This window comes from Penicillium riverlandense (assembly GCF_028828495.1).
Source record: "Penicillium riverlandense strain IBT 135883 chromosome Unknown utg000008l_segment0_segment0, whole genome shotgun sequence".
NCBI lineage: Eukaryota > Fungi > Ascomycota > Eurotiomycetes > Eurotiales > Aspergillaceae > Penicillium > Penicillium riverlandense.
This window is the reverse complement of record NW_026643199.1, coordinates 728872-754580: the sequence shown is the minus strand read 5'-3', so window position 1 is coordinate 754580 and position 25709 is coordinate 728872. Positions and strand designations below refer to the sequence as shown.

Sequence of the window (25709 nt, the reverse complement as noted above, 5' to 3'; positions counted from 1 at the left end):
TTATCCACTTTCTTTCTCGTTTCGGTCATATTGATTTGGTGCTTATGTCAGCGAAACACGAACCTTGACGCGCCGTGGTCGCGTCGACCCAGACTTTCACTTTCTCTCCCGCGTCGCTTCTCTGCTTCCCACCACACCCGACTTCCTCCCTTTTTCACCCACCCTACTTTATACTGCACCATCATGGACGGGGTTCAGCTGCGCGATGAGGCCGCACAGGACCGTGAGCGTGCCGCTGCGGAGTTCCTGGATCCAAGTAAGTGTGCTAGCTGATTGTCTTGCGGTGGGATTGATCTAATGCGTTTTCTTCCAGGCGATGCCAGAGCTCGCAGGTCAGTCCATTGGAATGGATCAATTCTGCGCAGCCTGTTCTGACTTGAGAAAATAGCTATCGTGCCGATATTGTGGTGATGCTGAATCGAGGGCTACGACGTCTGACAGTTCGTCAATCTCTGGAAATACTCACAACATAAACGGCTAATCTCTTTCGTCCAGGTCAGCATTGACGAGATCAGAGCTCACAATCGCGAACTTGCAGATGGGTATCGTGATCTCCCTTCCCCGAACCTCGAGCAAGTCACTTATTACGTCTGAATCTTAGGCTTCTCACTTCCCCCTTCGACTATTCACAGGCTTTCGACCGAGCCTTGAAGAAAGTGATCGGAACGATCCCGAACCGACCGGCCAAGGAAACATCAGAGGAAGTGGTGGGTTTTGATTCGTATGCACTCCATTCGAATGGAGAGCTGACTTGCCTTTGCAGAGCTACTACTGTGCGTATGTCGGAGCCTTCGGAGAATTCTCTTGCAACCCGCGGACATTGAGCTCCCAACACTTGAACCGCATGATCTCCCTTGAAGGCATCGTTACCAAATGCTCCTTGGTGCGGCCCAAGGTCATCCAGAGTGTTCACTATAGTGCCGGCAAGGACCGCTTCCTTGCCAGAAAGTACCGTGACCAGACTATGTCCGCGAGCGGTGCAACGAGTTTGAATGTGTACCCTCAGGAAGATGATGAGAAGAATCCGGTAAGCCAAACTCTTACGCACAAGTACGGGCTCAAATTAACGCGTTACTTTTTTGGGCTGTAGCTTATCACCGAGTACGGTTACTCAACATACATGGACCACCAGTCGATTTCCATTCAAGAAATGCCCGAACGTGCACCCGCGGGACAGTTGCCTCGAAGTGTCGATGTCATTCTGGACGATGACCTTGTCGACAAAGCCAAGCCTGGAGACAGAATCCAGCTGGTTGGTATCTACCGGAGCCTGGGAAATCGGAATGCGGGTTCCGGGTCCTCGACTTTCCGCACTCTTGTCATGGCCAACAACATCATTCAATTGTCTTCCAAGTCCGGCGGTGGTATTGCGCAGGCTACCATCACCGATACGGACATTCGCAATATCAACAAAATCGCCAAGAAAAAGAATGTGTTCGAGCTGCTCTCCAGTTCGCTTGCGCCCAGTATTCATGGCCATGACTACATCAAGAAGGCTATCCTACTGATGCTTCTCGGTGGAATGGAGAAGAACCTGGAAAACGGTACTCATCTTCGTGGTGATATCAACATTCTCATGGTTGGTGATCCGTCCACCGCAAAGTCTCAGCTCCTTCGATTCGTGTTGAATACTTCCCCTCTGGCGATTGCCACTACTGGTCGAGGTTCCTCCGGTGTCGGTCTGACTGCTGCTGTCACCTCCGATAAGGAAACTGGCGAGCGTCGGCTGGAGGCTGGTGCAATGGTCCTGGGGGACCGCGGTGTGGTTTGTATTGATGAGTTCGACAAGATGAGTGATGTGGACCGTGTGGCAATCCACGAAGTTATGGAGCAGCAGACCGTCACGATTGCCAAAGCTGGTATCCATACGAGTTTAAACGCGCGATGCAGTGTACTGGCAGCGGCCAATCCCATTTACGGCCAGTACGATCCTCATAAGGATCCCCACAAAAACATCGCTCTGCCGGACTCTCTCCTCTCGCGTTTCGATTTGCTTTTTGTCGTGACGGATGATATTGAAGACGCGAGAGACCGTATAGTTTCTGAGCACGTTCTGCGCATGCACCGATACCGTCAGCCGGGCACCGAGGAGGGTGCTCCTGTTCGGGAGCAGCTCAACCAGACCCTTGGCGTGGGAATTGAAGATCGACAGGATTCCAACGCGCCGACTGAGGTCTTTGAGAAGTTCAACGTCATGCTTCACGGTGGCATGGTCAACAACACTGGCCGCAACCGCAACAAGAACGTGGAAATTATCAGCATTCCTTTCATCAAGAAGTACGTTCAGTACGCAAAATCGCGCGTCAAGCCCGTCTTGACCAAAGGCGCGGCCGACCACATCATTGCCGCGTATTCTAGCCTGCGCAATGAGGAGCTCCATGGCAACAAGCGTCGTACCTCCCCTATCACACCGCGTACTCTCGAAACATTGATTCGTTTGTCCACTGCCCACGCCAAGGCACGTCTGTCCAGCCGGGTGGACGAGAAGGATGCTAAGTCCGCAGAGGCCATCCTGCGCTTTGCCATGTTCAAGGAGGTCCTTGAGGATGAGCGTCGCAAGAGGCGCAAGGTTACTACCTTCGATGATGACTCTGATGAAGACAGTGAGGTAGAATTTGATGATGATGATGACCAGCCGACATACAGGGGCACAGCGACAGCGACCCCGAACCAGCATGGCACGAGAAGCACTGCGGCAACACAGTCAAGTGCTCCAATTGCAGAAGCAGACGCTGAAGATGTGGACGGGCTCTACACTGCAAGCCCGCGTAGCCAGAGGACGCGCCCCACGCAGACGCAAACCGAATCCCAGATGTCCGTGGCGTCCTCGCAGCCCGCCTCACAGCTTCTCCAGTCCCAAACAAACGACTCGCAGTCCACCGCTGCGGCGGAGCACCCCATCACTCCAGCTCGGTCAACGGCCTTCCGTCAGACGTTGGGCTCCCTTATGGGTAGCCGTGTATTCACCGACGGAGATACATGCAATGTGGATGTCCTGATCGAGGCCGTGAACGCGGCTGTCCGCGCTTCCCCATCTGGCTCCGCGCAAGTCTTCTCACGGCCGGAAGCCATCCAGGCTCTGCGGGCAATGAATGATGATAATCTGCTGATGTATGTCCTTCCTTCACCCAAGTTATTTTATATTCAGTTGCTGACTTCTACTTTCTTTAACAGGTTCCTCGATGGTGACGACGATGTCTACCGTATCTAGTCTTGGGCTGAGGCTTTCAGACTTGGTTGAGTAATTTGCGTTGGGATGATATCATGTTGTTTTCTTAGTTCTGCTCGGTGTTAGGAGTCTGTTCCGGGGATTGACTGGCTCAATATGAGTGGAATATATGCATTTTTGATTCCTTTGGAGACTGTCCTGATGTAGATTATGGCTTGATAGGACATTTCTCAGGTTACTGTATTTCTATGCGAAGGAGTCATACATATCACAGCAAAAACGGCTGCATTTATGCACAATATGTTTTCATTTAGGCTATCTATGCCTTCACCTCTGTCCAGAAAGTCGGTAGCTGAAAGGAAAGAGGAAAAACGGCCCCGGTAACCCAAGTTAAACTCATGTCCCGTTCATCGTAAAGCAGCACATGAAACGAGAACAACAGATAAAACAGGGGCCCTCTTTCCTTCTTGATCCTGTCGGTAAGGAATGAATTGGACGGTCAACGATGAAAGCAAAAAGGGTGTAATGCGTCGGTCATGTCGTCGAGAGAGTGAATCTTTTTCTTTTCATTTTGATATGTAGACAACGGTTAAAAGACTCTTCTTCAGTACCCGTAGCTTAGGGTACAATAACTATTGAAGTCTTTACTTTCGACCATAGCTAGGACTGTGTCAAAGAAGGCCAGCCACTATGACACTCAAGATGGTAGACATAGTGGAATCGGGAGCGTGCATGTAGGGAGTTTACATGACAACGCAGAAACCGGAGCCACCGTTGGCTGTAGAGAGAAACAAAAGTATTAGCTAGCAAGCCCATGGACGGAGAAAGAAGCCTGGAAGATGGATAGATGGATATCACGTACCCTTGACAGCAGTGTAGTTCTGGATCTGAGGAGCAGCCATTGCGATATATTAGATTGGAAAGATTGATTGGGAAGATTGGAAATGAAGTTGGATGGCGAAGAAAAGGGTTTTTGGGAGGCATACGATGAGAGATTTATATTCGTTCTCTGGATGAGATGGGATGGTGCATTCGTTCGATGTCAGGGATCATGAACAAGGAAAGATAGTAGCCAAGGTCTCTAATCCATTAGAGGATGCTGTATAGGTGAAAAGGTGAAACTTGGATTACCGGGGATTGCTTCAGTTGATATTGTTCCCGTTTAAAAATTCAGTGTTCTTGATATTGTTACCCCAGTCACAAAGGACTTGTAGGAATTCGGTCTAAGAATTATGATACAAGCTTGGAAGTATATGAGCGAATAGCGAGTCTACAACGAGTTCACTGTCAAAGAGATCTGGAGACTTGCCCATGCCTTTGTTGATGATCCTCGAGCGCCACCCCAAGCAGACTCATTTTCTTGACTCCAATCAAAACCAAGGACCATTCCTGTTGTGGATCGTAAAGCAAGAATATAGTAGCAAAACCTCGCGGTGACCAGCCGGCACCAGGTATACATGCCAATCCTCTATGCTGATCTCTGTCATTACGCCATAGCAGAACAATAGATAGTCGAGATACATTCATTCATGGAGGAGGTTCGCCAAGGTTGTGCAAGGCTAACAGGGGGATCATCTGATGAAGTCTAGAATAGAGGATTGGTGGATAACGAGACAAAGTGAAAGGATATATTGCAGAGCTCTAAGAGCAACAGCCCATCTAAACATATCGCACTGATTGTACGGGTATAGAGCAGAGAGGAAAGCAGTCCCAAGGCAAATATCTCGCTACACGGCAGGGCTCAAATCTGCAACACCAGCAGGTGGAGGTATAGGCTCCTCCCTATCCTTCTCGCTAGCAGCCATCATTACGGATTCATCAGACGAGACTGATCCTGTTCGCACGCCCTCTCGCACCTGGGCCTGCGTAAGCGGCGACAGGCCACGGCGGAGGGTTTTGGAGCCCTTCCGCTTCCGCTGCTGGGGTGTCTGCTCGGTGCCCGAGACAGATGATGCGGGCGTGGTACTCCCGCGACGGGGACGGCCGCTAGCAGATGACCGGGAGGGTGGACGCTCTTCCAGGCCTAAGTCGGCGGGGGTACTACTCCGAGATGGGGTGCGGGAATGAGAGGAGTCGGACCGGGTGGTGCGGCGGGCCCCGGCAGAGGTGCGGTGTTCCTGGTTGAGCTTGGAGGAAGTGGATGATTGGTGTTGGTGATGAGGAGGTTGAGGATGGTGATGAGGAGGCCGGTGTTTGGCGTCAGGTTCGAACGAACGGTGCAACGTGGCTGCGACGAGACGGCGGCGCTGCGAAGCGCGCCAGTCCAGGCCGAGACGAGCGAGCCAGCCGCCCTCTGTCTGGGCGAGCTGGCGCTCACGTTCGCGCAGCTTATGGCGCAGCTGAGCGCGGCGTTCGTTCTCTTTCTCCCAGAAATCCGTGCGGTAGTCGTCCCAGTTCTCGCGGAACTCCGGGGAGAAGGACTTGGGCAGCAACAGCAGCCGAATATAATCGCCCCCGGAACTCAGATCCTCCTCAACGAGGCCGGACTCGCTATCGCGGCCGCTGTAGTACTGCTGGAATTGCTGTCGGCCGCTCGCGCGCCTCTCAGAAGGAGGCCGCTCAATGAAGTGGAAGTTGCCCTGGGGCGAGGGGAAGAAGGGCACGGAGAAAGGGAACAGGAATGAGACGTAAGATAGCAGCTCCTGCCACCAGGGCCCGCGGATCACGATAATCTTGGTGTTCATGTTGCGCAGGCCGCGGTTGGCGACGGCGAGCCAGCGCCGCGGCCAGCGGATTCCACGCTCCCATTGCCCCGTGCCCCAAACAAGCAGCGCCGTCACCACCCCACCGAGCAGGGCGACCTTCTCGCCCATCTCGACCACCCAGTAAACCGACCCGCCGACACCGCGGCCATCTTCTCGAGGCCGGAGGAAGAGGGCGTATACGAAATAGGTGATCCAGGCCGCGAGGATGAGCAGGAAGAAGGTATTTTGGCGGCGGCGTTCGCGGAGAGTTAGATATTGCGCCCGGAGGGATGCTTCGAGGATTAATAGGTTGAGATAGATCTGCGGCGGAGATGATGGTAATGTCGCCAGCGGATCTGGGGTGGAGGGTCGCGGCGGCGACGAGGTGCCGGAGAGGGATGGTAATGGCTCTGGCGACGGGGGGCGAGCCTCCGACGGCGGAGCGCCCTTTACGAGCTGGTCTAATGAGGCCATCGGAACGATGCGGCCTGGTGCACGTTCATCGCATGAAGGAGAGGAGGAGGAGGAAGGGATTGAAGGAACGGAAGAACAGGAGGAGAACACGGCAAGACCCACGATCGACACGACATCATTCCACCAACTCTTCTTCTTTTCTTCCCTCTATTTTTCTCTCTTGTCCTTTCCTCTCTACTCCTTCCACTTACTTCTTTCCCTTTCGCCTCCCTCCCGCCTCACACGGGTTTCGGGGATAAGATTGTCTCCGGCCCGCACCTGTTAAAGCCAGCGCAGCAGCCCATGGGCGTCGTGAGCGTCGCGGCCCTTCACCTTCTTCCAACTGAAAGCACCTGCCACTTGGGCCTTCGAACACCCAAGCTACCCTCGTGCTTCGCCATCTCACCCACAATTTCTACGCTCTCCTCTTTTAGACTTTCCTGCTCTGTCCCGTTCGCCGCGCTGCCTGCGAGGATCCGACACTCATCCTCAATGACCTCGGAATCCTTCAACTCGTCTCAAGAGGACGTCCGGGAGCGTCGCGAGCAACCATCGATGGAACAACGCAGAGAAGGCACTCCGTACGCAGCCCGCGCCGCCGCCGGTGCCGCTGCAGCGCCCTCCTTCTTCCCAATGGGATACCGGGAAGGTTTCAGCCAATGGGTAAGCCCTCATCCCCCTCAACCACATTCGTCTCTCAGGAAACTGATCATGTCTATTCTAGTGGGCTCGTCTGCCAGCTGCTGCAGCGGAGCACAAAGTCCTCTCCTTTCTCCCGTATCTGCACCACCAGCCTCCCACCCATCTCCAAACTGGAAACACGACGGAAGTCCCCAATGGGACCACGCCAAGCAGCCTGCAGTCTGCAGACCAGAGCCAGCAGGGCGAGATCTCGACCAGCTCTCTGGGCGATCCCTATGGCCCGCGCCGGTGGCGGTCCAGCATGGTGGAGCTGAGTGGAAAGAACCGGGCGCTCAACGAGTTCTCCGTAGAGAGAGTTGGCGAGGAAGCGGACCAGCATCTGGTCATGCTACACGGATACGGCGCCGGCCTTGGCTTTTTCTACAAGAACTTTGAACCGCTGAGCCGACTCCGAGGCTGGCAGCTGCATGCGTTGGACATGCTGGGTATGGGTCGCAGCACTCGGCCGCCATTTCGGATCAAGGCCAAGGAACGAGAGGCCGCCATCCGCGAAGCCGAGGACTGGTTTGTAGATGCACTGGAGGAATGGCGGATCAAGCGCAAAATCGATCGTTTTACGTTGCTCGGTCACAGCCTGGGTGGGTATATGGCAGTATCTTATGCCCTGAAGTACCCGGGCCACCTGAACAAACTCATTCTGGCATCTCCAGTTGGGATCCCAGAGGATCCATACGCCGTCACAGCCGATGTGCCTGAACACACTGATTCTTCGCTTGGCAACGAACTTACGCAGAATCAGCGGGAAATCGCCACAGCCGCGGCCACTCCGGGTACAGCTCCGAAGACCACAGACGGCGGCTTTATCACGGGACGGAACGCTGAACCTCCTGTCGAGCCGAACCGGCCGCCACGACGCGGCCTGCCTAAGTGGTTTGCCTATTTGTGGGATGCCAACATATCCCCTTTCAGTCTCGTACGATGGGCCGGCCCGCTGGGTCCGCGATTCGTCTCGGGATGGACGTCACGCCGCTTCTCTCACTTGCCAGCCGAAGAAGCTAAGGCACTCCATGACTATTCATACTCGATTTTCAATATGCGCGGCAGCGGCGAATACGCACTTGCGTACATCCTCGCGCCGGGAGCCTTTGCGCGCAGCCCTCTCATCCGTCGCATCCACGGAGTCGGCCGGCAAATGATCCAATCTGGCTCCACTTCGGATATACTACCCACTTCCGCGGCGGCCACCAGTGCCTCTGCATCCAGCTGTACCAAACTACGACCGTTCACTTCAAGCAGCACTGCTCCCTCATCCGATGCTGCACCCGCAAAGCAAACCCTACCATCCCCTGCCCCCGCTCAACGCGAGCGCGGCATCCCAGTTGTATTAATGTACGGCGACCACGACTGGATGGACGTCGAGGGTGGCCACGCCGCCGCAGCCCGTCTAGAAGAAGAAAAGCAGCGGGCCCTGGCGAACGCCACGCCAGAGGAACGGCGCAGTGATAGCGGTTCCGCCAAAGTGATCGTCATCAAGCGAGCTGGACACCATCTCTACCTGGACGGCTGGGAGGAATTCAACCGAGTCGTGCTGGCGGAGATGGAGGATGTCAATCGACGGGAGAGGGGCCGTCAGTCATGATGGTCAGTCGTGTGTGAATAATGGTTTACGAAGGCGTTTTTAAAGCGCGGTTAATAGTACGGGATGTAGATATTCCCCGTTTCCATCTTTGTTGATTTTGGTCAGTTCTTGCTTGGTTAGACCATGAGACTTGTCCTCATGGACAGTCGTTTCTGTATTTGGAAATTTCTTATATGTCATTATATAGTGGAAGCTAGAGGTAGACTTGGACAGTCATAAGTGCTATATGGATTCTCATCCTCATCTCTTATAATCTACAAGCTTTACAAGATTATGCTTTTGAGTAACATTGGGTCGTATAGATCATGACTAGTTATAAACAAGAATATCTTTATGATCTTTTCCGTACATAAACCCATAAGTCCTCTCGAAACTCGGTACTAAATCTGTATACACCAGTCCAAAAGCTCAACGGTCTGCAGTACTCCCTCCCCTCGAATGCGGTCCCGAGAGACTCCGTCTCCGATGGCGGACACTGGTAGGATAATGCGCCATCGACCTCGCCAGGTTTAAATTTGGGAATGACGAATCCCGATCTTCGACTGACATAGACCCAGGGGAAGTGAATGCGCTCTGAAGAGAAAGAGGACTCGTCGCTCCATGCTGGTGAGTCGAGGAAGGTCCCACTGTTGGGAGGGCGAAGTAGCTTCCTCCATCTCGTCCACCGCCGGAAGGATAGAGATTTAGTTGGGGGGCCGTACTTGCTGCTGCTTGTTGACGTCTGGCCAATGAGCGTTGTTGTTGGGGATATGAGCTGGAATAAAAGGAATAGGGCTGCGGCGTCATGAAGGGTGTGGGCAATCGCGATACTGACGGGGATGCCGATGAACTGGGGCTTGCATGGTCTGGACGGGTGGATAGCGCGATCGACAGTCCAGTTCCCGTTTTTCTGTCGGATGTCGTCACGGAAGATGTTGTCTTTGAGCGATGGTGGTTCCGCTGCTCTTGGTGATGGTGGGGGTGTTGTCTGGGATGATGATGCCACGCGGATGTCGTTAGGGCTTGGGGGTTATTGGCCCGCGTGCGGCTGAGAGGGGGAGACCGAGAGTCACTGGGGCTATTGACCGCACTGGCAGAGACAGAGCCCGTTCCTAGCATGATTACTTGCGAGGGAAGCTCCAAGCGGCGATTGAGAGATAGCCATGCGCGCTCGTCTGCATCGATATCGGGGTCGAGACCATCCTCTCCGGTACCACCGAGACTATGGACCGATGAAGAAGATGCCGAGTTGAGCGATTTCTCGTTGCGGGCAGGCACTGAACCGCGCCGCTTTGACGACGAGGACGCTGCTATACCCGAGTATGAGCGCCAACCACCCACACTCTCGAAGTCGCGCTGCTCGTCTCCGCTGACGGGCAACCCGAGCAGCGGTGTTGCGGGAGATAAATTATGGGCCTCGGCCATTATGCGAGAATATGTATTCTTGTTTCTGGATATGCGCTCATCTGGGATCCCGCTAATGGCCCAGGAAGGTAGCGAGTCGGTGCTTTTGCGGGCATGGTTATGGGTATAGACTGAGTTCCTTCGCGATCTGCCCAAGGCAGGACTGGGAGGTTCCGAGGGGTTGAATGTGAGTAGCGAGGAAGTGGACGAGGTCGGAATAATAAAATAGCTCATGAGCAGTCCACAGCCTACTTCAATATAGACCACTGCGAGGCGTGCGAGCAGGGCTACCATAGCGATTGAGACGGTGGCCCATGCTGAGAGAATCAGCGGGATGGATGCTAGGCACAGCACCGGCAGGACTAGTAGAGAAGACAGGGTCGACATAGAGGCACAACATGGTGAAAATCTTGGTGGTCTGAGGTGTTGTGTTTTGGTGTCGGGCATAGTTCTCTGCATGTGACTGGTGCCTAGGGCATCCCGCCTGACATCATCAACACCGATAACGAACTACAACTATTCACTCCATCTTTTCACCATGGCCCACGATGAGAGTGCTTTCCCCTGGGATGTCGGGGTATTTGATGCCCACTGCCACCCGACCGATACCATGGCATCCATTGAATCCGTCCCCGCCATGAAGGCAGCCACTCTCACCATCATGGCCACGCGCGGGGAAGACCAGGAGCTCGTGCGCCAGACAGCAGAGGCGCATGTAAATCGAGTGATGCCCTGTTTCGGATGGCATCCCTGGTTCTCGCACCAGATCATCGACGACTCGATCGATCAGCAAGTGCAAGATGCAGAGCAACAAAAAACAACACACTACAAGGCAGTTCTCACCCCCTCTCCAGAGGACGACGAGGCATTCATCCAGTGCCTTCCAAACCCGAAACCCCTCTCTACTCTTATTTCAGAAACAAGAGAGCGCCTCCTCTCATTCCCCAATGCATTGGTCGGTGAGATCGGCCTCGACAAGTCCTTTCGACTACCCGGTGCCTGGACCGCAGAGGAGCTCAATGGCCGCAATGACCAGGTCACGCCAGGTTCCCGAGAGGGCCGACGGCTATCACCGTACAAGGTAAAACTGGATCACCAGCGCACAGTGCTCAAAGCGCAGCTCCAACTAGCAGGGGAGTTGGCCCGCGCAGTCTCGGTGCATAGCGTGCAAGCACACGGAGCGATTTTCGAGCTGCTCAAGGAGTTATGGGCGGGACATGAGCGGGTTGTCATTTCACGCCGGGAGAGGGAGAAGCAGCAGGATGCCGAAGGGGCTGTTTCTGAAGACGAATACGAAGCTGGGGAAGAAGAAGCAGATACAACGAAATCGGAGACAGTAAAGCAGCGGCCATTTCCACCGCGTATCTGCTTGCATTCCTACTCCGGCCCGGTAGAGCCGCTCCGCCAGTTCCTGCACAAGGCCAATCCATCGGATGTCTATTTCTCTTTCTCGAGTGTGATCAATTTTACGGGGTCGTCTGCCTCGTCGAGAAGAGTGTTTGATGTGATCAAGGCCTTGCCGGAAGACCGTGTGCTCGTTGAAAGTGATATCCACACGGCAGGGCCGCAAATGGATGAGCTGTTGGAACAAGCCGCGCGTCAGATCTGCGAGATCCGCGGTTGGGGATTGCGGCGTGGAGTGCAGCAACTGGCTGATAACTGGAGACGTTTTGTCTTTGGTTGATCCCGTGTTTGTGTTTCTCTTGGTGGCTATTGCATACTACTGTACATTTAACGTTACTAGGCTTTGCATGGATAGATGCATCATGTACATATACCCTATCTAGCGAAAAGAAATGAAGATTAAACACCCGGTTCGTGCACAATAAAGCAGTATATATTTCTATGGAGGATTGTATGTGGTCGTGTATGACGTGGTATCGTTGGGAGGCCTGGGGGCCGTGATCTTAAACCCTTCACTTGTAGGATATCTTTGCTGGGTGTATCATGTGCTGCTGTATTGTATTGTGGCATCTCGCCTCGTCTCGTCGTCAAAGCTCGTCGTGGAGAAGGGAATTGTTCCCAAAAAGGAGCCAGCTCGGCAGAATGGAAGGTCGGGGGAAAGGTAGGGTCGAATAAACTAGTTATGCATCCATCCTCCGTCGTGGATGAGATCCGCCATCGGCGTATCCTGCCAGTAGATCTGCCGCCACTCATCTTCCAGCTCAGGGAGACCCTCAACGGTCATGGGGACCGGCAGATCAGAGTCCGTGAAAGAGAAGAGCTGTCGCCAGTCCATAAGGTCTCGAGGCGGCTCTATCTGGTCTACCTGCATAGCAGAATTCGAAAAAGACTCGTTTCTGTCCAAGGGACCAACATTGAGCCGGAGAGGAGCGGTGATCCAATTGTCGAACTGGGGAGGATTGGCTTGCGGTGATAGGGTCGTTTGCTGCAATGGTGTTGAGTCGGGCGTCGGCACGCCGAACGACAAAGGCCGGGGCGTTTGGGTGGTTTGCATGGCAGCTGAGGCGTCTGCAGTAGCCATTTTGTTGGAAGGCTGAGTACCATTGAAAGGCTTGGGACCTTCTCTGGTCGCCAAGCGCAGATCGTCCTGCAGACGCTTGGAGTCTTCAAACAGTCGGAGGATCGTGCCTGCATGAACCCAATAGTTGGCCAGTTCCCGTAGGGAATAAGATGCTGAGTCAAAGCGTCGTAGGGCATTAATGGCGAGAACTGGATTGGAAAAGCGAAGCTCCACCCGAACCTGGATCATGGCTGTGAAGAGAGTGTGGACGCCAGTGTACCAAAGGTATTTCAGACGGTCGTTCAACCTCAGCTCTTCAAAGATTGATGCGATGACACCCGCTGCAGCACTGCAGATTTCCGCATCGTGGGGCCCATAGTCGTCGTTATATGCCGATGCTCTGGGATGTGGTCGATGTAAGAGAATAAGAAAATTATTGTAGGTCAAATGAAGCATGGCGGACCAGGGATCCATGTCAGAGGCTCGAAGCCGGAGATTATCAGGGAGTTTCAAGGACCAATTAGCCAGCGATTCATCGGCCTCCTTGAGAACAGCCTTTCGCCGTTCATCGGTAGCCCGGAGCCCAAAGCGATCGCGCATGACATACGAGATCAACGTACACAGCTCGGAAAAGTTAATCACAAAATCGGTTTGAACATGGGGGCCACAGTTCTCGAAATCAGCAGGTGTCAAAGGAGATACATCAGAATCATCAAGGTTGCTAGGCGATATTAGGATTCAAATGTTCGAAATCAGGGCTTGCATCACTTACATTGCTTGTGGGCGGCCGTGCGACAGAGAAACCATCACATCGAACTGCACCAATATATACCAAACCCGCCTCCACATCCGCCGGTCACGGGTGACAAAGCTGCTGGAGACCGGGTTACGATGCATACCTAGTCCAGTGGCTATCCGGGCAGCGACACCAACCCAGAAATGAGCATCTGCCGCAACATCGTCATCGGCACTGTCAGAATGCCATGTTAACAGCAGAGCTGTCTGCACGAGAATATCACGGTTTCGCTCAATACGGTTATCAAATAGATATTTGGTCCGCCGGAAGAAGATTTCTTTAAGCGCGTCTCGCTCGACTTTTGCCTTGGTCACATGGGTCCCCACCAAGAGGATAGCTTGCAAAAGGAGAATTGGCGGAGGATCAGCAGGATCTTTGTTTCGATATTGAGACATAAACAAGTCTTCGTCGACGACCGGGAACCCGGGGTTCACGTAGCTGAAGTAAGCCTGCACCAGCTCATCGGCAAGAGCAGGCTCGGGCAAGGTGAGTGCATCCATAAGTAGCTGGTCATGCCCTGTCTTGATCTGTCGCCGTGGAATCTCATTGCTGGCGAAATGGAAGACGTCGTCGTCTTGATCTCGTTGCTGGCGAATCAGGAAGGACATGTTCGAATGCTCATGACCAACATAGAATGCACGCACGCCCCGTTGAATCTCTCTTCTACCGGAATCCTCTTCATCGATGAGCTTAACTAGACGCTGCTCCATCTCCGTGTGTGCCTCATGCGCATGCGACAGATCTTGCCGCATAAACGGCTGGGACCCGGCATTTGGCTGAAATCCATGTTGTTGGAGACCACCTGCAAGCGGTGTCACTGCATTGCTTCCGGGAAATGCGCCTGCAAACCCTGGGTTCGCTGTCGTGGATTGGTTATTCTCGGATGTGGGCAGAGGCCGAGATCGGATGGGAACGGGGTCGAGAATCGAGCGGACAGCAAGACGCTTTTTCTTTTCATGAATGCGGCAATCGGTCTTTCCGGACGAACGACAGTTGGTGCAAGGAAGTCCTACGGCTCGTGCATCACAGCGAACCTTGCGCCGGTGACAATGAACGCAGGCCGCGGAGCCTAGATTTGAGTCACGGATGTTAGTATTTATCCGCGGAGGCCCATAGTCCCACCAATCGAGACAGGACTAGAGCGAAGAGCCTGCTCATAATGAAGCGGTACAAAAACTAGGAATTCTAGACGTACCCTGCTTGCGTTTGTTCACCCCATCGCCCGCGAGCGGCGGGGAGGGTTGATCGGTAGCGACAGAGGACATGGCAAGGGGACCATCAGCATCATTCCAAGAGCAGAACAGCCACTGTTCCTCATAATTCGGTAGGGGATCTGTAAGAGACTCTCAACACATCATGAGAACGAGCAATCGGAAGGGCAGTGAACAATCGCGGCGAGAAAAAGTCGGGAAGGCGAGACTGCGTGATCGGGTCCCGGTCCACTGCGGAGAATCCGCTTATGTAACGATGGCAAAAAAAATCTACTGGGGAAGACAAGAACAGTGAGTGGGAGTAGATACGATAGATACAAATAATTGCTCGCAGATCACTGTGTCCGCCATCCCGTAGATCCCAGACGCAGAACTAACGCCGAAAAAAAAAGAGACAATCAATAGGGCGTGTACGAGGTGTGCCGCCAAAACTGTAAAACACAAAAAAAGCCGAGGAGGACGAGTCCTCCCGGAAGAAGTCCGTCGCATTCAACTGTATAAACTCCGGTCCAAACCTTATGAGCCCACCGCGTCAGAGAGGGTTGCAGATAGACATCGAAGAAAGAGAAACCAGACACGCCTCCAGTGGGAAACACCTGGCCGTGCCCAGATCGTGGTCTTCCCATTGGAATCAAAACAGGCGGCCTTTAGTAGGACTCTCCGCCGGCCCCATTGTGGGGCTGACCGACCATCGGCGGGTAACCATACGCGGAGGGATCCTGCTCCGAAGGGTCCATGTTGGGGTTCAAGATGTTGTTTGCACTATCTGGGCCTTCGGGGAAACCCGGCGCTCCTGGGCGACCCTGAGCAGGACCACCGGCGCCATAACCACTGCTAGCGGGCCTGTTCTGGTTATCACCTCGCGCGGATTGGGTCTAGAAGAATCAGATGATTAACTTATAGTTCCAAATTATGGGTGAGCATATCTTACCTCGCGGTACTTGGACAGATAGATCTTGAGGGCCTCGGCATAGTTCTCAAAGCCAAGGGAGGTCATCGCAAACAAAATATCTTCGCCGTTGACGGTCTTGCGTTTCTCCTGCTGGCACTTTTCCGAAGCTGCGAAACAGTTAAAGTTAGAACTGATCATGAAAAAGGTGGGGATAAAATAGCTACCTTCGCTGGTGATGAACGAGATGAACTCGCTCACGCATTCCTGCATGCACTCCTTGGCTTCTTTTGCGATTTTCGCGTTTTCGGGGAGAGCGAGCTTCATAATACGCGCGACTGAACAAGGGATTGAAATCAGCATATCATAACTCGAGTCTCGGGTCGCATGTCAAAAATGAGGGGGGATCAATGACTAGGAGCAAAAGCGCGGCAAGCAGAGGTAGTGAACCACTTTATCGGAAAGATATCCGTGGTGCGAATTATTTTCCCAGATCGCGACGAGCAGAAGTTGTCGTATTGTAGATATGGTCGCACGCGAAGAAGGTACAAGACGCAGGGGAATAAGAATGTAGATGCAGAGCCCAGGTACGCGCAAATCAGGACAAGAGCAAGCTGCAAGGAAACGCAACTCACCGTTTGCAATCGGAAGCCACCGATCCTGCTCTTTCACCTCGAAATCGGGATGGCCCTGGCCTTGCAGATCTTGTTCCTTATCCATCTGCTGGTCGTGGTCTTCGCCCGATTGCGCTTCGGCGTCCACCTCGGGCTCCTTCGACGGAGAGGTCGACGACATTATGAGTGGTCTGGATACGTGCAGCGGGTAGTAACTTTGGGCGTCAAGGCTTGGCTTGTCTGCTGGCAGACCACGTCAGACTCGAGGGGGGCTGGTGTGCGGTCGAGTCGGGATTCGTCCAACAACTCAGGGTCGCCGAGTTGAAACAGGGAGCGGGGATGACTGGGCAGCAAAGCGCTTCACGGTAGCCTTAACGAGGGTTGTCAGCCGATGATGTGACTGAAATGTGCTGCAGCTCTGTAAACTTGCGACGCGCGCAATGACACCCGATTAGTCGTGTCCCGGAAATAGTATGGATTCCTGAAGAAGACAAGAAGGGGTTCGAGAGCACTAGGGTAGATAGTCACGTCGCACTAACCGATGCAGTGACAACGTCAATTCTGCGCCTTGAAAAATGACTAAACCGAAAGAGAGCTTGGGGATGGTGGGAGAGGCGATGGGGTGACGCGGGAATGCAACGCGGGAACAACGGTGGGTCAAAGGTGGGCAGCCCAAACGGTGTGGTGTGGCACGTTGCGCAGGGCCAGGGGGAAAAGGAAGAGCTACCTTTGTAGAACTGTATCAAAAACACAAAATGTACGAAACCCGATTCGCTTGGGCCCGAGATCGGGACTGGTGCCGATGAGTCCGATGAGCTTGACTGGGGGCCCCTCTTAACTGCTTGAGGGCAATTGGCGAACCAGATGGCAGATCGAAGGACGCCTTCGGGTTGGCTGGCGGGCAACTGTAAAGTGGAAGGGTCGCAAGATGGCCCACGCCTAGTAATCAAGCACCACCGTGAACAGCGATTTCTTGGATGAAAATAGAATCAACGGCGGAATTCAGCGGATGAAGATGTCGCCAGGGGGGAAGCTGGAAGAGGGGAGAGAGTGAGGCACAGAACGAGAGCGAGATCAGTCATGGAGAGTGACACCTCAGGCAGCAGTACGGCAGATACGGTTATCTCAGTACCGTGAGGGCGGTAATCATATCGAAGGAAAAGAGAGTGCTACAGTAGTTTATTGGGAATTGATAGGAACAGTTAGTCTATTGCAGTGATTCTTTAATTAAGAGGCACTTTTTTGGACATGGTCTATGATGATACGGCAGTCGTGGTGGAAGAGCTATGTACGTGGGACTATAGAATCCTGCACCCCGACCTAACCCTGTCTTCTCCAGGGCCCAACGGTACTTCACTGTTAGACTGTTAGGCACCAGAGGCTGCAGAAATAGGGCGACAAGACAAAAATCTCAGGCGTCAATGTGGCAGGAATGATGGGTACGACATTAATGAACAAAGAACTGTTCAAAATATGGACAGATTTGGGACCAGCAAAGATTCTTGGTGACCTCGGTGTCGAAGGAGTGAGAATTACCCAAAAATTCGTGGCCCGATACATTCTAGGAATTATGACGGAAGGATATTTAATGACCTCGGGGCATTGCTTTTCAATAGATTGGAAAACCCGGGAATGGAACCCGCGAGGACGGGCAATATCACACTAGTAATCTGATATTCAAGCTGTATCGAAAGACGGGCCATAGACAAAACCCGGTCTACGCGGAGGAGGTCATCGTAACTCGAGAAACAGCGCTGCATTGACTATGTCTACTCTTTTTCCCGGCCCCCGGAAACGCCAATAATCGCCTGGTCGGAGACGAAGCGGAGATCAAATATACATCAACAGACACACGACAAGATACCCTCAGGGCTGCACCACCTGGATATTATTCTTTTTCTGCAAGCACGAGCAGGGTTAGCGACTCTGAATGTTCCGGTTTGATCATTGACAGTACGTACCTTCCACGAATCCAACTCCGATTGCTTGGTCTTGTATTGCTTGAGCATTTCTTCCAGCACTTGCTTCAGTCCGTCCGAGTTGGTCTTGAGGAGCGGGAGTACATCCTTAACAGTGCGTTCGACCAGCACGCCGTTCACCATTCGAAAGCATTTGCGGTCTTGGGGGAGAGGTTCCAACGTCTCGACCACGAGTCTATCCAGACGAAGAGTTAGCAATTAGAGGGCTTGGTGGGGGTTCGTTAGTCAACCATCTACTCACTTGTGCTCCTCTGCCTCCTGCTCGATATCTCCGATCTTCTGCGCGAGTTGTTGCAGGATATTCTTGAAGTTGCCGTACTGGTGCTGGAGCTCTGGGCGTAGGGTGGATTGTTAGTCTAACCGTAGGCTCATACTTGGGAGTTGAGGATCAGTTATACCCTGTTGCCTCTTCGGGTCCACCTGCTGCTGGCTCGACATGGTGGCTTGTTGAGCGATTGGACAAAAAGATGGTGAAGGGACGATGCGGGGCGGTGGTGGAGGGAGTTTGGGCGACGGCGCAACTGACTATGAGCAGTGGTATCATTCACCCACGCCTAGAATGTATGGATTCGACTATGTCCGAGACTATTAAAACCAACCCAGCAGACCTATCGTCTTCGGAATTATTAAAATAAATAATCGTCTCACTTTCCTCCAGCCAAGGGGAAATAAAGGCAAAACCACGTGACTGTCGATAATCAGTTTGCAGTGTTTGCCTGCGATAGGAATTGCTGGACTTCTTGATAGCGGCAAACTTCCTTCCCAGCAACACCGATCCCAGCGAACAACACCCTGCTGGATCTGCCCTCGGATTACCCTCACCATGGCTCGCGACGATATGGGTCCTCCAGCCAAGCGGCTGAAGAGCTCGACGCTCCCACCAACGCTACGCGACGCCAAGCGCAAAGACATCGACAACTGGGAGACCAACCGCATGCTCACGTCCGGTGTCGCCCAGCGACGTGACTTTGATGGCGACTTTGGGGTCGACGACGAAGAGGCCACCCGAGTCCACTTGCTGGTCCACGATCTTCGGCCGCCGTTCCTCGATGGCCGCACCATTTTCACGAAACAGCTGGAGCCGATCTCTGCTGTACGCGACCCGCAGAGCGACATGGCGGTCTTCAGTCGGAAGGGAAGTAAAGTCGTCAGGGATCGCCGCCAGCAACGAGAGCGTCAGAAGCAGGCGCAAGAGGCGACTACGATGAAGGGTACGGCTCTGGGAAACCTGATGGGAGTGAAGGAAGACGAAGGCGATAGTGCTGTCGCCATGCCGGTCGAAGAGGTCTACAAGGGAGGCAAGAGCGGGAATAAATTTGCTCAGCATTTGAAAAAGGATGGAGGGGGTGCCAGCTCCTTCAGCAAAAGCAAAACCATGCGGGAGCAGCGGGAATATCTTCCTGCCTTTGCCGTGCGCGAGGATCTCTTGCGGGTCATTCGGGACAACCAAGTTGTGGTGGTTGTAGGAGAAACCGGATCCGGCAAGACAACGCAGTTGACGCAGTTTCTGCACGAAGATGGTTACTCGAAGTTTGGCTTGATCGGGTGCACGCAACCTCGTCGTGTGGCTGCTATGAGTGTGGCGAAACGTGTGAGTGAAGAGATGGATGTGGAGCTTGGTGGGCCAGTTGGATACGCTATTCGTTTTGAGGATTGTACAAGTGATGAGACGGTGATCAAGTGTGAGTTTCTTTTCGACCTGCTGTATTACCTGCATTGCTGACACTTTTGGCGCTAGATATGACCGACGGTGTTCTCCTGCGAGAATCTCTGACCCAGTCAGATCTCGATAAATATTCATGTATAATCATGGACGAGGCACACGAACGAGCGTTGAACACCGACGTCTTGATGGGTCTTCTCAAGAAGGTTCTCGCTCGACGCCGGGACCTAAAGTTGATCGTGACTTCAGCAACGATGAACTCGGAGCGCTTTGCGCGCTTTTACGGTGGTGCTCCAGAATTCATCATCCCGGGCAGAACATTCCCGGTTGATCTTCACTTCTCGCGCACACCTTGCGAGGATTACGTGGACAGTGCAGTCAAGCAGGTCTTAGCCATCCATGTCTCTCAGGGCCCGGGGGATATCCTCGTCTTTATGACCGGCCAGGAAGACATCGAAGCAACATGCGAGCTAGTGGACGAGCGGCTAAAGTTACTCAACGACCCGCCGAAGCTGAGCATTTTGCCCATTTATAGTCAGATGCCGGCAGAGCAGCAAGCCAAGATTTTCGAAAAAGCCGCTCCAGGAGTGCGCAAGGTCATCGTGGCCACAAACATTGCGGAGACTAGCTTGACGGTCGACGGAATCATGTTCGTTGTTGATTCTGGTTACTCGAAGCTCAAGGTGTACAATCCACGCATGGGTATGGATACACTTCAAATCACGCCAATCTCTCAAGCCAACGCCAACCAACGCTCGGGACGAGCCGGACGGACTGGACCGGGAAAAGCATACCGTCTGTACACCGAGACCGCCTACAAGAACGAGCTTTACATCCAAACCATTCCTGAGATTCAGCGGACGAGTCTCTCCAACACTGTCCTGCTTCTCAAGTCTTTGGGAGTCAAGGACCTGCTCGACTTCGACTTCATGGATCCGCCACCGCAAGAAACCATTAGCACCTCTCTGTTCGAACTGTGGTCACTAGGCGCACTGGACAACCTGGGAGACTTGACGCACCTAGGACGACGCATGACCCCATTCCCCATGGACCCCCCACTCGCCAAACTCCTCATCATGGCCGCAGAAGAGTATGAGTGCAGCGAGGAAATGCTGACAATTGTCTCCATGCTGTCTGTGCCAAACGTTTTCTACCGCCCCAGAGAGCGACAAGAAGAGTCAGACGCGGCGCGCGAGAAATTTTTCGTGCCCGAATCGGACCACCTTACTCTGCTGCATGTTTACACGCAGTGGAAATCAAATGGCTTTTCCGATGGATGGTGCGTCAAACACTTTTTGCATGCAAAGACTCTCCGGCGCGCCAAGGAAGTGCGTGACCAGCTCCACGACATCATGACCGTCCAGAAGTTGCCGCTCATCAGCTGCGGCACGGACTGGGATTTCATTCGCAAGTGTATCTGCTCGGGCTTCTACCACCAAGCAGCGCGCGTCAAGGGCATCGGCGAGTTCATCAATCTCCGCACCAGCGTCACCATGGCCCTGCACCCGACCAGCGCTCTGTATGGCCTCGGCTACGTCCCAGAGTACGTGGTGTACCACGAGTTGATCCTGACGGCGAAGGAGTACATGTCAACCGTGACGGCCGTAGACCCCCACTGGCTCGCCGAACTCGGCGGCGTGTTCTACTCTGTCAAGGAAAAAGGCTACTCGCAGCGCGAACGCCGCGTTACCGAGTTGGAATTCAATAAACGCATGGAAATCGAAACCCAGATGGCTGCGGACCGCGAGCGTGCCGCTGCTGAGAAGGAACGGGAAAAGGCACGCAACGATCCCTCCCTCCGTCGGAGGGAGGTGGAAGTTGGCGGGGGCTCTGTTGTGCGGAAACCTTTGGTCAAGGGCGGTCGAAAACCCGGTGGCCTTACTGCTTCTTCCTCGTCATCTTCCTCCCGGCCTGGTGGTGGAAACGGTGGTTCGGGAGGTGGAAGCGTTGTGAAGAAGCCGCAAATACCTCGGAGACCCGGTCGCGCATTTTGATAATTCACTGGTTGGTTAGTTCGATCTCCACGATTGGTCGAGCTGTAATGCCTAAACATGAGCATGTTCTTTTGGGCCATAGAGTATCCGAGACAGAATTTATTGCATAGATACCCGCTGTCAATTACATTTACATCCTTTCCTTCTTACTACTTTTGGGAACATGCAAATTGGTGAACTCGTCTCATTCTCATTTTCCGCAAATGTGATGATATACAGGACAACCCTAGGCTTTTCATCAACGACGCAATTCCACCCAGCGGAGCACATCAAGCACTCAACGCCGGCCCCCAGCGCGAAGTGCGCAGTGTCCACGAATTATCCGTGAGCTTCGAGACAGAGAAGATACCCCAAGATACCTTAACATCTCCTCTTCATGAAAAACACAACCAACGTGCCCATGCACACCCACACACCTTGCACCGCATACCTAGTTGATAAAGTTGACGCAGAAGAAGTGTAGAATCAAGCTCCCAAAGATATAATCCGCGAAGGCGCTATAAAACTTTGTCAGCCACAAGATCATTTGATCAAATAGGAGATAGGAAAAGTACTAACCGCTCATGCGACGCCGTCACAGTGCCCTGCTCCTCCGGCTCCTCCGCAAACCGCGCATTCTTCCCCTTCGAGCTAGGCTTGCTCTGTCCAGTGGGTTCACTCGTTTGCATGCGCAGACTAGCCGTCAGCACGAACTGGCCGACGGCAGCGCTGAAGCCGGAGAGGAATGCGTTGAAAGGCTGTGTTTGAGTGGTGTTTGGTTAGCTTTACGGCTCTCTTGTTGACATACCAGGAAATGCAATAGCAATTGCTAAATATAGGGGGCCAAGAGCGAAGTAAAAGAAGAGAGACATACGTAGTTGCCTGCCAGAATACAGTACAGGAACTGTAGTCCGCCGACCAGGACGAGGAAGGCCATGAATGCATCTAGGAGAAGTGTCCGCTGCGGGGTTGAGGAGAGGTACTGCTGCCACACTAGCTGGGCGATTTCAACGGCGGAGGCATTGGATTTGAGGGTTGCGGGGCCCGAGGAGAGTGTTTTTGAGGGTGGTGTTGGGGTGTTGGGTGTTGGTGATGCTGGTGCTGCGGAGGCGGTTGAGGCCGCGTGTCGTTTGGCGGGCATGGTGTGAGGTAATGGGTCGGGCGTAGATGAATGGGAGGAGCAATTGGTGTTCAAGGGCGTTTGGAATGACGCGAATTGACGAGATTTGAGTCGTTGGGTGAATGGCAATGGCGGGTTGGGACGCGGAAGATGATGCCAGCTGGATGGAGCTGCGCCGATCTGCGTTATCGCTGGGTCACGTGGACGGATACAATGACCGAGGGCATTTGTTGATTCCCAATATGATCCCGCGAAAATACGTAAGACATGACGTTCATTAAGTTTTTTTTAAATACTTAGATGTACATTTCATTTGTCAACCAAACGGGAGTGGGGATCAAAAAGGAGGAGGGAGGGACAACACCGAGGAGAGGAGGGAAAGTAAACCGGGCCCTGTTCAACTCCAAAAAAATTCGTGGCATCGTGATCATCAAATAAACAAAACCCATCTAAATAGAAGTAGAACACCTCGCCCAATCTGTACCAAACATGTCAGTCCAAATCATGCAAACCATTCAGTCACATTAGTCCCCATCGACGGGTTAGGCCCAGACTTGTCGACCTCCATTTGGAAGTCCCGCATAACCTGATCCCACTCCTCCCAATTGAGCTGAGTCTCAGCAGGCATATTATCCTGGCTTATAAGTGGATCCACGGTATTATTGATATACGGCAGCGGTGTGGGCACATTTGCCGCAGAGATGGGATCCTGAGGCGGAGGGGCTCCGAAGAAGTTGGGAGTAGCCATGATATTTGTATTGGGGAAGATATCCTGCAGAGCCTCCCACGGCCCATTGCTGAGATCAACATTCAGTGAGGTATCAGGCAACGGTGGTGGAGCGGTCTGGGTCGCAGATATCGGGCTGGGTTGGCTGGCGGGCACATGGATCCGAGGGAGAGGGTGTTCGCATAAGGCACTTGAGCCACTGCTGGTGCTGGCGAGGGATGGGGTGAAGCCGAACTGGGAGCGTAGTTCCTCCTGGTGCTTAACTCTGGTTGCTGCAGCCCGTTTCATTAGCGCTGCCAGTGGCCGCCAGAGCATGCTCTTCTTATGCTTGGTCTGTTGTTCCCAGTCCCAGTACAGCGATGTGATGGCGTTCCAGGCTCGATCGGTGACGGGGCAGATCGGACGAACGCAAACCTCGGAGAGCACGAAAGCTATTCCGTGCCATTGCATGTTGGTCCGGAACAGCCAGCTCCACTTGGCAGTCTTCTCGTTGGTTTCCATGAGACGGCCAAATTCAAGTACCTCAATCGCAGTAATAAATAGGCTTTCGCGAGTTGCTTGGGATACTTGGGTAACGCGGTCTCTTCGTGTCATTGGGTGATGAACGATGAGCCACAGCTTCGCAAGAATGAGGCGTCCAACCGTGGCAGCAGCCCAGTGAATAGGCACATTCATGTCGCATTGTTTAATATACCGTTCTTCGACACGGTCATTGATGACCTGTATCATCCGTTCACAACGATTGATAGACGGGCCGTCTTCGCCCATGCGGAATTTGCTACCGGGGCAGACATAATTTGCCCGCCGCAGAGCACCGATAATCTCACAGCGAATAAGAAGGAATGTCACGTCGGTGCAGCCTTCTCGCTCTTCGGGTGGATTGACCATGTCTGGAGAAAGCTCGTCGTCATTGACGTTCAACGGCAGCCGCGTATCAGACGTGTTCTCATTAATCAATGGGTCAGTGCCGTGGTCTTCAGACGATCGGGAATCCATCAGGACGATGTGCCACCACAGCCGTCGGCGTATTTCCGTCTCGAACGGCTTGAGAGCGAAATTCGTGCCGTCGCGGTGTATCCCCAGGCTCTGGGCAAGGCGGAGCACGATGGAGGTCATGGACCAGACGAACTTGCTGTCGTCCTCTCGCCGGACAGCGATCAAGAAAAGAACTGCAGCTTGCAAGAGGACCAAGCTTTGGGTATTGAGGAAATTCGCCTTTGCCAACGCCTGCTCGACGGCAAACCGGTACCGCTTGACGGCGATCTCGCGGTCCTCCCCGAATTGGTTCATGCATTGTGCAGGAGTCATGCTGACTATGGCGGACAGATACATGGCAAATACCAACGCCTCCGAATTCTTGTCCAAAGTCTCCGGGTGTTGTGCCGCTTCGATAAACAGATTACGTGCAGTCGGCTTGTGTACGATGACAATCAACGGAGCGACGTTTTCGTTGTAGGCTTCCCATAGCACTGAAACCTTTGTCAAAGGGGGATGATGTTCTCGAAGAGAGTGTGAAAGCGAGTAGAAGCCGAACAAAAATCCCTCATGGCCCGAGGTTGTTGACGACTCAGGAGATGTGGTATCCTCTTCCTCCGACGAGGAGTGGTCCAGAATATCTTGAAGTTCCTCGATCTAGGATCAGTTAGTATACAGAGCCACCATCGTAGCTTTCGACAGACGACATACCTCATCGCCCAGACTGGCCCAGAGTCGATTGTTAACATATCGACTCCGGCCCTCATCGATGACCAGCCTTCCAAATTCATTTCCAAATTTGTCCGTTGAAATCTTTTTGGGATCGTCCTCGAAAGGGCAACCACCCTGTTGGGCTTGAGACTGAAGGGGTGCGCTACCGGTGGTGGTGGCAGGAGCAGCAGACCAGCTGGACGGAGTAGTAGACGGAATGGTGGACGAGGGCGCAGCCTGAGTAGCGGAGCTGTTCGAGATGGCATCTGCAGTTGACCCACTGCCACTCAAATGTTCAATCACACCTTCCAGACGACGCAGTCGTGAAAGTAACTCCACATCCGGGGGTCGTTTGGCTTTCCGTGGGGCTCGGCCAGGCGGGGGGAAGATGCAGTCGATGCCAGCCTTGACACAATTCGAGCATGGCGATCGCTTGTTACACCGGACCTTCCGACGGCGGCAGGTCACACAGCTACGCGAGCTGGACTGGTCCAGGGCCGGGGGGTGAGCATGGTTGGTCGAGGTGGGCTGCGAGGCTTTCGGGGAATTGTCGCTGGCGGCGGGGGACAGGTTCAGCTGCTGCTGCTGCTGGGAGGACGCTGACGAGACCGACATGG

The 25709-nt window shown here is 53.5% G+C and overlaps 11 protein-coding genes across 11 annotated transcripts; 4 read left to right on the top strand and 7 right to left on the bottom strand.

Annotated features, from left to right (window-relative positions):
* Positions 1–183: 183 nt before the first annotated feature.
* On the top strand, positions 184–3211 carry N7474_009301 (MCM DNA helicase complex subunit MCM3; the record flags this gene model as incomplete). The annotated part of the gene is made up of 8 exons (XM_057200711.1): positions 184–256; positions 314–332; positions 389–440; positions 496–542; positions 602–707; positions 764–1027; positions 1091–3111; positions 3175–3211. The coding sequence occupies 8 exons, from the start codon at positions 184–186 to the stop codon at positions 3209–3211; spliced, it is 2619 nt and encodes an 872-aa protein (XP_057048698.1).
* A 1685-nt stretch (positions 3212–4896) lies between these two features.
* N7474_009300 (Spo7-like protein) lies at positions 4897–6327 on the bottom strand (the record flags this gene model as incomplete). The annotated part of the gene is made up of 1 exon (XM_057200710.1): positions 4897–6327. The coding sequence occupies one exon, from the start codon at positions 6325–6327 to the stop codon at positions 4897–4899; it is 1431 nt and encodes a 476-aa protein (XP_057048697.1).
* A 282-nt stretch (positions 6328–6609) lies between these two features.
* Positions 6610–8587, top strand: N7474_009299 (putative alpha/beta hydrolase; the record flags this gene model as incomplete). The annotated part of the gene is made up of 2 exons (XM_057200709.1): positions 6610–6969; positions 7031–8587. 2 exons carry the CDS (start codon positions 6610–6612, stop codon positions 8585–8587), a joined length of 1917 nt encoding a protein of 638 aa, XP_057048696.1.
* Positions 8588–8995: 408 nt separating this feature from the next.
* Positions 8996–10357, bottom strand: N7474_009298 (uncharacterized protein; the record flags this gene model as incomplete). Its single annotated transcript, XM_057200708.1, has 1 exon — positions 8996–10357. One exon carries the CDS (start codon positions 10355–10357, stop codon positions 8996–8998), a length of 1362 nt encoding a protein of 453 aa, XP_057048695.1.
* A 151-nt stretch (positions 10358–10508) lies between these two features.
* N7474_009297 (TatD family hydrolase) lies at positions 10509–11654 on the top strand (the record flags this gene model as incomplete). The annotated part of the gene is made up of 1 exon (XM_057200707.1): positions 10509–11654. The coding sequence occupies one exon, from the start codon at positions 10509–10511 to the stop codon at positions 11652–11654; it is 1146 nt and encodes a 381-aa protein (XP_057048694.1).
* A 396-nt stretch (positions 11655–12050) lies between these two features.
* On the bottom strand, positions 12051–14495 carry N7474_009296 (uncharacterized protein; the record flags this gene model as incomplete). The annotated part of the gene is made up of 3 exons (XM_057200706.1): positions 12051–13155; positions 13207–14299; positions 14426–14495. The coding sequence occupies 3 exons, from the start codon at positions 14493–14495 to the stop codon at positions 12051–12053; spliced, it is 2268 nt and encodes a 755-aa protein (XP_057048693.1).
* A 593-nt stretch (positions 14496–15088) lies between these two features.
* On the bottom strand, positions 15089–16125 carry N7474_009295 (nuclear transcription factor Y subunit beta; the record flags this gene model as incomplete). The annotated part of the gene is made up of 3 exons (XM_057200705.1): positions 15089–15316; positions 15373–15668; positions 15966–16125. The coding sequence occupies 3 exons, from the start codon at positions 16123–16125 to the stop codon at positions 15089–15091; spliced, it is 684 nt and encodes a 227-aa protein (XP_057048692.1).
* A 1685-nt stretch (positions 16126–17810) lies between these two features.
* N7474_009294 (putative prefoldin subunit 2) lies at positions 17811–18361 on the bottom strand (the record flags this gene model as incomplete). Its single annotated transcript, XM_057200704.1, has 4 exons — positions 17811–17843; positions 17906–18098; positions 18165–18255; positions 18322–18361. 4 exons carry the CDS (start codon positions 18359–18361, stop codon positions 17811–17813), a joined length of 357 nt encoding a protein of 118 aa, XP_057048691.1.
* Positions 18362–18746: 385 nt separating this feature from the next.
* Positions 18747–21580, top strand: N7474_009293 (putative mRNA splicing factor RNA helicase (Prp16); the record flags this gene model as incomplete). The annotated part of the gene is made up of 2 exons (XM_057200703.1): positions 18747–19605; positions 19662–21580. 2 exons carry the CDS (start codon positions 18747–18749, stop codon positions 21578–21580), a joined length of 2778 nt encoding a protein of 925 aa, XP_057048690.1.
* Positions 21581–22010: 430 nt separating this feature from the next.
* Positions 22011–22700, bottom strand: N7474_009292 (putative oligosaccharyl transferase subunit Dad1; the record flags this gene model as incomplete). Its single annotated transcript, XM_057200702.1, has 3 exons — positions 22011–22077; positions 22139–22317; positions 22434–22700. 3 exons carry the CDS (start codon positions 22698–22700, stop codon positions 22011–22013), a joined length of 513 nt encoding a protein of 170 aa, XP_057048689.1.
* A 481-nt stretch (positions 22701–23181) lies between these two features.
* On the bottom strand, positions 23182–25707 carry N7474_009291 (putative C6 transcription factor; the record flags this gene model as incomplete). The annotated part of the gene is made up of 2 exons (XM_057200701.1): positions 23182–25038; positions 25093–25707. 2 exons carry the CDS (start codon positions 25705–25707, stop codon positions 23182–23184), a joined length of 2472 nt encoding a protein of 823 aa, XP_057048688.1.
* Between the last annotated feature and the right edge of the window lie 2 nt (positions 25708–25709).